Here is a 13,630-nt window from a genome sequence, read left to right on the forward strand (position 1 = left end):
AGGTTTTATGTTTAAAATAGTTTAGATAGAACAATTATTTCTTTGTATTTTCAAAGGGAAAAGAATTGATGAAACAAAAATAGAGGCAGTCACCTGTTGTTGAACTCACAAACAATGAAAACAAAATATTGGTTAATACTATACACTCTATTTCTAAAGCAATATAATAATATATCTCCTTAATCTGTAATTTCTCTTTTAAAATAATGTGTCCCTGACCTGTGTTGCTCAGTGGTTAGAGGGTTGGCCATTGCACCAGAGCAGGGGTCCTCAAACTGCGGCCCACGGGCCACATGCGGCCCCCCGCTGAAAACATTTATCTTGCCCGCCGGGTGTTTTTGCTGCCGCTGCCTGTCCTGCTTAGCAGCCGACTCATCCCGGCCCCTCAGTGCACATGTGTGGAATGTCTGAGGGACAGTGAACTGGCCCCCTGTTTAAAAAGTTTGAGGACTTCTGCACCAAAGGGTCAAGGGTTCGATTCCCAGGCAAGAGCGCATGCTTGTAGGAGGCAGCTGATCTATATGTTTCTCTCACATTGATGTTTCTCTTTCTCCTCTCTCTCTATACCCTTCCTCCTCTTCCAGTCTCATTAAAAATCAATGGGAAAAATATCCTCACTTCTTGGGTGAGGTTTAAAAAGATAAATAATGTGCAGTTAGATGAATTTCAAATGACATAGGAGTAATTGTGATGCTTTAAAAAATGCAGTATCTATTGCTACTGTAACTAAACTGTTATAAACTAGAAAGAAATGTGCGAAACATTACTATCTTAACTATTCTTTATGTATATTTGAAGGTATGAGATATATTACATTTAGAAATTTACATATACTTATATGTTTTATTGAGGTATAACTTGCATATAGTAAAATTCTTCAATTTTAAGTGTACAAATTCATGAGTTTTGACAAATGTGTATGTAACCACCTCCACAATCAAGATATAGAACACTTCCATCACCCTAAAAGGTTCCCTGGTGCTCCTTTACCCCATCCCAGCCTCTAGTGACTACTGATCATTTTGTCATATCGTTTTGGCCTGTTCTAGACTTTCATATAAATGAATCATATGGAATGTAGATTTTTGTGTCTGGCTTTGTATTGTAAATGTTTTTAATTTTCTATGTATTATGATGTTTTGACATCTTGAAAATCTTTCTGGGTGGAGAGAGACTGCCCTTCCCTGGGCTAGCCAATTTTTAGAGATAGCAAAGGACGCAGATTGAGCCTGCCTTTGATATGCAAACTAAAGACAATATGGTATTTATAATGGAATATTACTCAGCTATAAAAAAGAATGAAGTCTTGCCACTGGCAACAACATGAGTGGACCTAAAGGGTATTATGCTAAGTGAAATAAGTCTTGGTCTGTTTGTAATGATTGATTTTTTCAGTCCTGGTTATGAGTAATTTTTGTGCTTCTTTTAATACCTGATAATTTTTAATGGATGCTACATATTGCAAATCTTATGATTTAGGATACTGTGTTTCATTTTGTTTCTTTTTTTTTAAATTGTTTTATTGCTTAAAGTATTACAAAGGGTATTACATATGTTTCCTTTTTTCCCCTGCCCTTGACAATCCCCTGACCTCCCCTACCCCCCAGTGTCTTATGTCCATTGGTTATGCTTATATGCATGCATATAAGTCTTTCGGTTGATCTCTTACCACCCCCTTCTGCCTCCCTACTCTCCCCGGCCTTCCCGCTGCAGTTTGACTGTCTGTTTGAGGCAGCTCTGCCTCTGTATCTATTTTTGTTCATAAGTTTATAATGGTCTTTATTATCCATGAATGAGTGAGATCATGTGGTATTTTTCCTTCATTGACTGGCTTATTTCACTTAGCATAATGCTCTCCAGTTCCATCCATGCCGTTGGAAATGGTAAGAGTTCCTTCTTTTTTACAGCAGCATAGTATTCCATCGTGTAGATGTACCACTATTTTCTAATCCATTCATCTACTGATGGGCACTTAGGCTGTTTCCAGATCTTAGCTATGGTGAATTGTGCTGCTATGAACATATGGGTGCATATATCCTTTCTGATTGGTGTTTCTGGTTTCTTGGGATATATTCCCTGCCCTGGCTGAGTGGCTCAGTTATTGGAGTGTCCTCCTGGACACCAGAAGGCTGGGGGTTTGATTCCCAGTCTGGGCACGTACATTGATCAGTTGCCTCCTGCACGCCACCCCTGGAGATTGAGCTTACAACCTGGGCATGTGCCCTTGACCAGAATCGAGCCTGGGACCCTTCAGTCTGCAGGCCCACGCTCTATCCACTGAGACAAACCAGCTAGGGTTATTCTTATGCTTTCTTAAGTTACTTGTGATTAGTTTGATCCTTTTGAATCTTGCTTTTAAGCTTCAGTGGGTGTATAGAATAGCCTCTTAGCCCCATTACAAAACAGTATGCTTTCCAGAACTCTACCAGGTACCCCTTTTATTAAGAAAGGCTTTCTACTCACCCTAGTAGAACCACAAACTAGTCCCAGCTCTGTCTAGGCCCCGTTCAGTTTGCTGCTGTCTGCGAGTTCTTTCTCTAGCTTCATAGAGTTCCAACCCACATGTGCAGATAATAACTATTCTGCAAAATATTCCAAGGGACTCCTCTACAGATGCCCAGAATTCTGTTTCTGTGCAGCTCTTTCCTCTTTTGTATTTTGCTATTCAGATCCTTACCTCTTTGGCCTCTCTGAACTCCAATATCTAGCTCATCAATTCAGCAACATTCTTGGGCTCTGTGTGAGTTTCCTTACCCTGCATTGCAGCTTGGAAATTTCCTTCAGTCAGTGATCTCTGGCAAAGGTAGGACTCCCCCGGATTGTTTCTCTCTGAGATCATAGGTCTTTACTGCAGTTGTCCAGTGTCTGAAAAACAGTTCTTTCATATATTATGTCCAGTTCCTAGTTGTTTATGTTTAAAGGGCAATTTCCATAATAATTAATCCTTCATAAGCTACTGGTAAAGAGAAATCCGGTATAAAGTTTATGCTTTTCACACTTTTTTAAAATAATCAGAAGAAATAAATTCTGTTCTTTTAACTTTTAACTAGTTCACTCCATCTTCTCTGCACTTCCTTTTCTGAATTTGTATTTACTATAGAAGAAATTGATTTCATGTTCTGTTAGAACTCTAATGTAACATGTATCCTTAATTTATTTACCAGTGAGGGCATCTCAAAATACAGGTTCATGCTAGATTTTACAATTTCTCTTAATAGTGGGAAGGGGTGTTTATACAGTATATTTTTTTGTGTGTGTTTTTTTAATTGAGGTATAATTGATACACATTGTATTAGTTTCAGGTATACATGTCTTTATTAACTAATTTCTGTCCTAAGGCTAAATGGCCTGTTTTTTGAGCATTACAGGTGAGACCTCTCTCTCTCTCTCTCTCTCTCTTTTTTTTTTTTTGTTAATCCTCACCTGAGGATATGTTATTGATTTTAGAAAAAGAGGAAGAGAGAGAGGGAGAAACATGTATGAGAGAAACATCAATCAGTTGCCTCCGGTGCATCCTGACTGGGTATCAAAACCACAACCTAGGTATGTGCCCTGATCCGGAATCAAGGCACATACCTTTTTGGTGTATGGGACGATGCTCCATCCAACTGAATCACCCAGCTGGTACAGACTCTCTCTCCCTCTTTCATTCGCCTTACAAATATAGGGTAGCCTACCCAGTCGGCGTGGCTCAGTGGTTGATTGTTGATCTACAAACCAGGAGATCATGGTTTGATTCACGGTCAGGGCACATGCCCAGGTTGCAGGCTCTAGGCAGCCGATCAATGATTCTCTCTCATCATTGATGTTTCTCTCTCTCTCTCTCTCTCTCTCTCTTCCTCTTTGAAATCAATAAAAATATATTAAAACAAAACAAAGTGAAAAAACAAATATAGGGTATTCCAAAAAGTATATGCATCTACTTTGAATGATTATTAAGGCAGTGTTTATTAAAATACATTTCATTTTCAGAATTGAGCTATCAGCTGTTAAGTTGTGTATACATATTTATGGACACCCAATCACTGGAGAGGCTTAGTGGATTCATGTGTTATTGGTGTTTTTTAGTGTTTTATTTTTTTTTTTAGTTGCTTTGTGCTTATTTTCCTTGGCTAGATTTGTTCTTTGTCTACATATAATTCATGTTATTGTCACTTGTAACTTAACTCAGTGTTTGTTTGCTGCTATTCTCATCTTGTTCACTTGATAATGCGTAATTTAAAAATATAACCACATGGCGGCATAGGTTAACACCTGAAATTGCTGCCTCACACAACCACTTGAAAAATAAAACTAAAAGACAAAACGGACATCATCCAGAACCACAAGAAGGCTGGCTGAGTGGAAATTCTACAACTAGAAGGAAAGAGAAAAGCACACTGAGACTCAGAGGAGGTGTGGAAGTAAAGTGCAGAGGTACAGAGGCGCACATGAAAAGGGCTGGCAACTGAGGACACGGTTGTCTTTTTCAATCGGGAGGGAGACACAAGCTCCCGGCGTCCCTAGACTCCAGTTCCGGGCAAGACTCTGGGGACCCAGGCTCATACGGGGGAAACTGGACTGTCTGGCAGCGGGCGGAACTCAAGGGCAGTTTTCTCTCAGAGGTGCTTGCAGTGATTACCGTGGGACACTGAGACCCGGGACCTCTTAGGACAGGACTGAGGATCAGCCATAGCTGTTTGCACCGCCCTGTTGATTCCCTGAGACCCCGCCCCACCCAAGCTGTGGCAGAGGCTTTTGCATATGAATGACCTGGCCCTTTGCAATCTACAATTACCTAACAAACTGCAGCTGGGTCAGAGAGACCCAGAACATCCAAAAGAAGGCCCAAGGCTCCACAGCAGCTTGCATTGCTTCACAGCTGGGCCTCATCTGGGCACCTCCTAACCCCAAACAATGAAGAGGAATCTGTAGATCTCTCCATAGCTCCTGCTGAGTAGCCTCAGGCAGAGGCTAAATTAGCACCTCCTTAGAGATCCAAGTGCCAGTGTACCCAGTAGTCAGAGTGGGACCATCCAGATTACAACTCCTCAGATCCATAAGGAACACACTCAGGGGGCAGACTCAGTGAGCACCAAAGCCCCACTGAAGCAAGTCTTGCCCCATAAGGGTGTCTCCAGCACAGAAGTTCTCCCACCGTAGACACAGCTGATTCTCACAGCCAGTTGGCCTGGAGGTCAATTCCTCCCAGTGATACCAACAACAGTCAAGGCTTAACTACAACAAGATTGTGCACACAGCCCACAAAGGGGTGCACCAAGAGTGTCCACCTCAGGTAATTGGGGAGGCTGAGCCACTGGGTCCTATAAGACACCTAGCACAGAAAGCCACTCTATCAACACAGGGAAGCATAAAAAATGTGGAGACAAAGAAACAGGTCACAGATGACAGAAATGGAGGAGAGCAAACTACTAGATATAGAGTTCAAAACTACACTTTTAAGGTTTTTCAAGAATTTTCTAGAAACCGCCAATAAATTTAGTGAGACCCTCGAGGATATGAAAAAGGACCAACTAGAAATTAAGCATACACTGACTGAAATGAAGAATATTATACAGAATCCCAACAGCAGACTAGAGGATCGCAAGGATCAAGTCAAAGATTTGAAGTATGAAGAAGTAAAAATCACCCAACCGGAAAAGCAAAAAGAAAAAAGAATCCAAAAATATGAAGATAGCGTAAGGAGCCTCTAGGACAACTTCAAGTGAACCAACATCTGAATTATGGGGGTGCCAGAAGAAGAGAGGGAGCAAGATATTGAAAACCTATTTGAAGAAATAATGACAGAAAACTTCCCCTACCTGGTGAAAGAAATAGACTTACAAGTCCAGGAAGCACAGAGAACCCCAAACAAAAGGAATCCAAAGAGGACCACACCAAGACACATCATAATTAAAATGCCAAGAGCAAAAGACAAAGAGAGAATCTTAAAAGCAGCAAGAGAAAAACAGTTAGTTACCTATAAGGGAGTACCCATAAGATTGTCAGCTGATTTCTCAACAGAAACTATGCAGGCCGGAAAGGAGTGGCAAGAAATATTCAAAGTGATGAATGCCAAGAACCTACAACCAAGATAACTTTATCCAGCAAAGCTATCATTCAGAATTGAAGGTCAGATAAAGAGCTTCACAGATAAGAAAAAGCTAAAGGAGTTCATCACCACCAAACCAGTATTATATGAAATGCTGAAAGGTATTCTTTAAGAAGAGGAAGGAGAAGAAAAAGGTAAAGATAAAAATTATGAACAAATACATATCTATCAACAAGTGAACATAAAAATCACATGAATAAAAAATCTGATGAACAGAATAAACCAGTGAATATAATAGAATCAGGGGCATAGAAAGGGAGTAGACTGACAATTCTCGGGGAAAGGGGAGTGGGGGGTGCGGGAAGAGACTGGACAAAAATCATACACCTATGGATGAGGACCGTTGGGGGAGCGGGGGGATAAGGGCAGAGGGTGGGGTGGGAACCGGGTGAAGGGGAGCTATGGGGGGGGGAAAGAGGAACAACTGTAACAATCTGAACAATAAAGATTTAAAAATAAATAAAAATATAACCACATAGCCATGGCTGGGTGGCTCAGTTGGTTGGAGCGTCTTCCTGTACACCAAAAAATTGTGCCAGTTCCATCCCTGGTCCGGGCAACCAATCAACGTTTCTCTCTCACATCAGTGTTTGTTTGTTTTTTCTCTCTCTCCCTCTCTCTATCTCTCTCTCCCTCCCTCCTTCTCTTCCTCTTGGTCTAAAATCAATAAACATATCCTCAGGTGAGGATTTAAAAAAGTAACCACATAAACAGTGTTTTACTTGCCTGACTTTCCCTTCCAGGTGGTATAGCTGTATGCTGGGAAAGAAATGCAGCCTTGCTCCTCTGAAGGAAGAACTTCGAGTACAAGGGGTAAGCCTTCTTCATTACTGTTCCTGTGTATCTACTGTTGATGGTAGTTGGAATATAGGATTTTCCTTTACACCTTAAATCTTTAAATGGGCTTTTTGTTTTGTTTTTGCTTGTTTATTTTTTAATTTTGTGGCCAAAAGGGACTTCTCATAAATTATTTAAATAAGGCCTTGTTTGACAATTGCTTATAACAAAGAAAAATTGGGAAAACAGGATGAGTATAGTGTCAGAGAAAAACCAAAAATTTTAAAAAGCTGATGTTGCCTGGCTGATGTTGCTCAGTGGATTGAGCATCATCCCATGCACCAAGAGGTCACTGGTTTGATTCCCAGCAAGGGCACATGCGTGGGTTGCAGGCTTGATCCTCAAATGAGGGCGTGCAGGAGGCAGTAGGGGGCATGCAGGAGGCAGCCAATTGATGTTTCTCTCCCATCAATCTTTCTATCTCTCTTTTCCTCTTCCTCTCTAAAATAAATTTTTAAAAAATATAAAACAACCTGGTGTCTACCTGCCACATCTGACTTCTTTATAACTGCAGAAACTCAAGGCTACGTACCTTAAGAGAATTAAGTCTGGGTTATGCGTCTAGTTATCAAAAAAACACCTAGAACCAGGCGATCCTCAGTATAGTTTGTGTCCCTCTATGGTGCAATCCAAATGAGTTCAGCCCCTTGCTTCTGTTTTAAAAAGCATGTGGCAAATAAATACTACCCCTCTCATAGCCCGTCCCAGTTTATGGTATTTTGGCATGAGTAAGCCTTAGCAGGATGACTTTCCAGAGAGATCATTTGTGGGTCCAGGGGTAGAAGCCAAATTTCTGATTTCTGGTTTCTCTCTCACATTCTACTTACCCTATGTTCCCTACCACACTTTTTCTTTGTTAAAATTATAACAGCTACAAAGCAATTTTGTTTTCTTAAAATTTGATAGACGAAAGGGAGACTATATAGGTGTGTCTGGTCATTTGGTGGCTTGCTTTCTTACAAAAAGAACACAAAAAACCATTCAAATCATTTTACCAATGCTTCTTTGAAGGCTGTGTTTTGGAAGTTTCATATATTTGGATCTCAAGCCAGCACCATAAATTTTTTCTAATGTTTAGGGAAAAATGCCACAACTTTGTGAGAGATAATTTATTCATTGATTATTAGGCAGCTATGCATAATTGTTTTGGGACACAATTTCACATGAAGCAGCGGCCAGAAACATATTGGTAGAATGACTTCAATTTGATAAGATGCTGTGTTTGTTGGTTTCAGGTTCCTAAAGTCACCTACACCGAATTCTGTCAAGGTCGGACAATGAGATGGGCCTTAGCTTGGAGTTTTTATGATGATGTAACAGTTCCAGTAAGTACAGACCTTGCTTTAGCTTCTACAAATGCCAGCACAGGGTGAGTTGTAGTAGGTCGTAAATGAACTAAATCTATGCTTTCCTGTTTTTCTTAACTTTGTTCCAAATGTTTGCATCAGAATGGAAAGTGGTTGTAAACATGACAGTCCTGTAAGGCTGGCGACGGTAAATGTGGAGTCTTTTTCATGGTTTGGTGCAAGACAGTGATTCTTGCTCAGCAAACATAAATTAATTGGAAATATATATTTTAGGAATTAAAAATGCAGATAATATAACTTGTAGAAATACCTGCAGATATAATTATCCTGTTGGACATTCTTCATAAATTTAAATGGGCCCTGACTGATGTTCTCAATGGTTAGAGGGTCTGGCCCATGCACCAAAGGGCTATGGGTTCGGTTCCCGGTCAAGGGCATGTACCTGAGTTGCAGGTTTAATACCTACCCCCGGTTGAGGTGTGTACAGAAGGTAACCAATCGATGTGTCTCTCTGAGGTCAATGTTTTTGTTCTCTCTCCCTTTCCCACTCCCTTTCTCTCTCCTTCTCTCCCTTGCCCCCTCCTGCTCTCTCCCTTCCACTCTAAAAACCGGTGGAAAAAAATAAATATCCTCAGGTGAGGATTAACGACAACAAAAATATTTAAATACACGTCTGTTTTCCTTTATTCACTGCTGCTTTCCTACAGATCCTATCTCTTCAGGTTCCTGGTTGAATATAGAAATTTGCCATTTGGGGTTTGATGTGTAACACTTAGAACCCTTCACTAAAGGGATCCCTATCTTGGCTTTAAGATTTGCACTAGAATATTGATCAATTTTGAATCTAGATGATAGATCACTATCCTATTCTTTCTACTTTGTGTATGCTTGAGCTTGAACATTTTTGTAATAGAATGTTTTACAGAGTGATTTGTTCCACAAACTTCTCCTTGTCCTATGTGCTGCTCTATGTAAAAGAAAAATACAAATTCACGAGACTGAGTCAATTCTCTGGGCTGTACTGCGAAGTCATAATAGAACAGCATCTGCCCAGTGGTTCAGTGGTTGAGCATCGACCTCTAAACCAGGAGGTCACGGTTTGATTCCCAGTCAGGGCATAAGCCTGGGTTGCGGGCTTGATCCCCAGTGTGGGGTGTGCAGGAAGCAATTGATCAATGACCCTCTCTCCTCATTGATGTTTCTTTCTATCTCTTTGTCCCTCTCCCTTTCTCTCTGAAGTTATATATATATTTAAAAAAAGAATAGCACTTGTTTATTCTCACATTTCCCTCATAAGGTGATTGACATTGCTTGGGGGGTTTGTTTTGTTTTCATTTACCAATTCTGTCAGATTTTAATATTTTGCCATATTTGCTTCAGATTTTTTATTTAATTCTTTATTGTTGAAAGTATTACATGTGTTGCCTTTTGCCCCATTGCCCTCTCCCAGCCTTTCCCCGACCCCCCCATAGCGTATAGCCTCCTGCCTTAAGTTTATGCGCACTTTGCTCTCTCTGTGCTCCTACTGCCCATAGTATTGGTGGAGGCCTGGTACCTGGACCTTCAGGTCTCTAATCCCTTGCCCATACAGTAGGGTTGCTCCTCTCCAAAGGTATTGGCTGCTCGTGGTCTCTAAAGTCATCTTAAATGTTGCTGTGTCTCTGACCCTCTTTCCCTCCTCCAATAGGGCAGAGGAGTAGAGACATGCAGAAGTACAAGCAGACAATTTGCAGCTGTTTCTGAATACATGAGCTTGAATTTGAAACTGAGCTTGTCCTTCCTAATAGTCTGCTGGGTTGAAAAGTTTCCCAGTCAAGTTTGAATGGCCTGAGCCATGGAAGCCTAGACCTGCCTCTGTACAATGACTACAACAGGATATGTAGAGATTAGAGTTTGAAATATTCACTGGTTACAAAGATGCTTCTGCTTTTTGGACCTCCCTCCTTTATCTTTCATCTTCTAGCATACCAGGGCTTTAACACCAGGTTGTTAAAAATCATTACTAATGCCTTGGGTTATTCCTATGCAGACACTAACAGCTGCAGGGAAGTGGAACTGCACCTGCTCCCAAATGCTTTCTGTTTAACTTGCTTCCCACATTTGTTGGCGCTGCGGGTGGAAGAGCTAATAATGAGCTCTGGCACTCTTCACATCATCTTAGAGACCAGGGTTGCCCTCGCCTTCTTGGAATAGTAGCTATTTCAGATCAGAGTATCAAAGGGCACTATATTTCTATGTTAGCAAAATCAGCTGACTTTGAAAAGGAACCTTCTAAGCTTCCCTCCCTGCCTTTCTGTCTTTTAGGCCATTTTGGAGCCCTATTCGTAGTTTTAACCATCAAAGAATGCCTGTTGCTAAGGGTCTCAGGTTTCATCCATGCCAGGGTACTCATCCCTCCCCAGCACTAACCCAACCCAAAGCTGTTAATAATGCATTCCCAAGTGTTCCATTAGGTGCACTTAAACTGCTACAGGGAAAATGGCAGTTTCTGATTTGTGGTAACCCAGCAACAGTTTCTTAGCATTGGTGCCCTTGATCGGCAACTGCTTTCCCAGGGGTAGTCCCATGGCACTCATGAGGTTTTTAGTGGGCTGTCCTCTTAGTTCACCTTCCCTCTGCTAGACCTTCCCTCACCCCTTGCTTTTTTGAAGGAGTGACTATCACCTGATTTCCCCCTTCTTGCTCCTATAGGGGTGGGCATGGAGGAGGATGCTGCTTTAGATGAGGAGGGAAAGCCAAGAACTAGAGCTAGTTAGGCAGAAATACTGACCTACTTTCCAGCCCCCCATCCCCAGTCCGGCCTTTTTAGGGTAAATGTGTGAGTTACTATGGCAACTTCTGTTTTCACTTATCTCAGACCTAACTGACTCCTTTCTGTTGGTGCTGAATGGTGAAAAATTCTAATTCACTGCTGATTCAGTGCCTACACTAAGCCCATGCTTTTGTCTGTATTTATTTTAATAACAATAAGACGAGTCCTAGTGTTGATAGAATTTTTGTACAATCATTTTTGACTGATGATGAATGTAAGGAAGCATCTTTTAAAGACTGCTCTTTACAGAATTTTAACAAGCCACTTAGAAGTCCTCTTTGTCCCAGATTCTCTTCTAATTGCTTCAGGCGTTATTTTAGCTTTGCTTTGAGAAGCTAGACGCTTGTTAAAAGAAAAAGGAAAAATAATGTGGCTCTAGAAAGTTGTGCACTCGTGGTATAAGCATTGCAACTCTGGTTTTAAAAAATTCTTCCTCTGAATTCAAGATATTTCCTGGGACTTTCCTGTCTAGAGAGTAATAACCAGAGGGCCTTTTGGAGATCAGAGGGAGGGGAGGGGTCACATTAATTATGTAGCCTTGTTAGTGTCAGAGTTTTGGGGTCTCCTGACAGTGCTCTACTTTTTTTTTTTTTTTTTTTAATGAGCACACCAAGTTAGTGGGATGGCTCTTATTTAGAATAGAAGTCCTTTTTTAAAAAAATTTATTTTTATTGACTTCAGAGAAGAAGGGAGAGAGAGATAGAAACATCAGTGATGAGGAAGAATCATTAATCAGCTGCTTCCTGCACGCCCCCTACTGGGGATCAAGCCCGCAACCCCAGCATGTGCCCTGACTGGGAATTGAACTGTGACGCTCAACCACTGAGCCATAGAGGCCAGGCTCCATAGGTTTTCAAACTAGTTCCAGAGGGATTAGGGATTCCTTTTAGGTGTCCCAGAGGATGACAGTTGGGGGTAGACATCAGGTTGGTACTTCATGCCTCACTCTCATTTTACCCAGAGCTGATCTGCTTTTAGCAATTTTATGTATTGATTATATTTGTTTAACGGATTCGCTGTTAAGAAATGGTTTGAAAACCGGTACTGTACCAAGTTATACATTATAAAATAGATGTTATGATTAGGGAGCTGAGCTCTTGAGCAAAACCAAAGCTAAGGACCCTCTTCTTATTTACTTTTCTTATTCATTGTGGTAATACCAAAGAAATGACACCATTTTCTATTCCTTATGATGATTAGTTTTATGGGAGAGAAAAACATGAAGGATTGATTCAGAATTGTGTGTAAGTGCAAAAATGAATGGTAGGGACCAGAATGGTTGAAAGAGTTCAGAAAAGGCAGCAGTTCAAGCTGGGCTTGTCAGAGATGACTTCATAGAGGAGAAATTGTTGTTGTCTGACTCGTAATTGGTGCTCAGTAAGTATTTTCCTGAATGTGGAAAGGAACGATGTAGAACAAGCATGTCAAACTCACGGCTCACGGGCCGCATGCGCCCCATAACAAGTATTTTTGTGACCCAGCCAATATAACGGTATGTAAGAAACATTTTAATAAAAATTTTTTAACTTAATTTTTACAAGATCCTTTTATACGTAATTATTAATAACGAACTACAACATTCGTTAATGACTGATTACTATAATCATGTTGCATTCATTTCCCTTACACGTCTTACATGCAGGCGCACCATTTCTCTCCACTAATACTAGCAGCGAATATTTTAGTAGCCGATTGCCATGTCATTAGTCTTGTACTGACTTGTTTGGTGTGTGCAACAGGAAATATTTTGCTTTCGGAGAAAAAGAAAAATAGGTTTATTTGAGTTATGCTTATTAATTTGTGCAGTTATTCAGTGTCTGATAAGTTAATGTTCAAGAAAAAATATTAATTTTTATTAAAATGTTCTACTATTTTTTGTAAATATTTTATTGATTTTTTTACAGAGAGGAAGGGAGAGGGATAGAGCATTAGAAACAACGATGAGAGAGAAGCATCGATCAGCTGCCTCCTGCACACCCCCTACTGGGGATGTGTCCGCAACCAAGGTACATGCCCTTGACCAGAATCGAACCTGGGACCCTTGAGTCCGCAGGCCAACACTCTGTCCACTGAGCCAAACCGGTTGGGGCAAAATGTTCTATTATTTTATCATAACAATTACTCATTTATTTCAGGCCTTTGTATTCAGCATGTCTCTATTGAAATAAAACTATTAAACCTATGTTTCTATGAAAATTGAAGCTTTTGTTTTTTGTGGCCCACATAAACTTAAACCTTGTTTATTTGGCCCATGTTAACCTTCGAGTTTGACATGCTTGATGTAGAACTTGTACTAAGGTGCAACATTGCAAGTAGTACATTAATAGATTTAGTAGATTTGAAGCACTAGATGTAGTCTTTGTTGTTTGAATGGTTTACTTCACACAGATTATCATTTTATTGAAAACTGACAACATTAAGTAAATTAGGTGGTATTAATCCTGCTTAACAGGTGAGTAACTGGAGGCTCTAAAAAGACAGGTTGGAACCCAGATCAGTGTGATTTCACAGCCTTTGCTGGTAGTCACTCTGATACTCTGCTTTCCAAAGTACTGCTTTTTGTTTCAGTCTGTCTGTGTAATA

General features: G+C 40.6%; 1 protein-coding gene across 1 annotated transcript in view; it reads left to right on the forward strand.

The window, feature by feature from the left end:
• Positions 1–13,630, forward strand: part of METTL16 (methyltransferase 16, RNA N6-adenosine) — a 66,767-nt gene that overhangs the window by 38,260 nt on the left and 14,877 nt on the right. Inside the window, exons 7-8 of the mRNA XM_081109364.1 lie at positions 6,835–6,904; positions 8,164–8,253. Coding sequence (XP_080965490.1) covers positions 6,835–6,904; positions 8,164–8,253 — 160 coding nt within the window. The remainder of the gene's footprint in view (positions 1–6,834; positions 6,905–8,163; positions 8,254–13,630) is intronic.

This window comes from Myotis nattereri (genome assembly GCF_964212035.1).
Source record: "Myotis nattereri genome assembly, chromosome: 16".
NCBI lineage: Eukaryota > Metazoa > Chordata > Mammalia > Chiroptera > Vespertilionidae > Myotis > Myotis nattereri.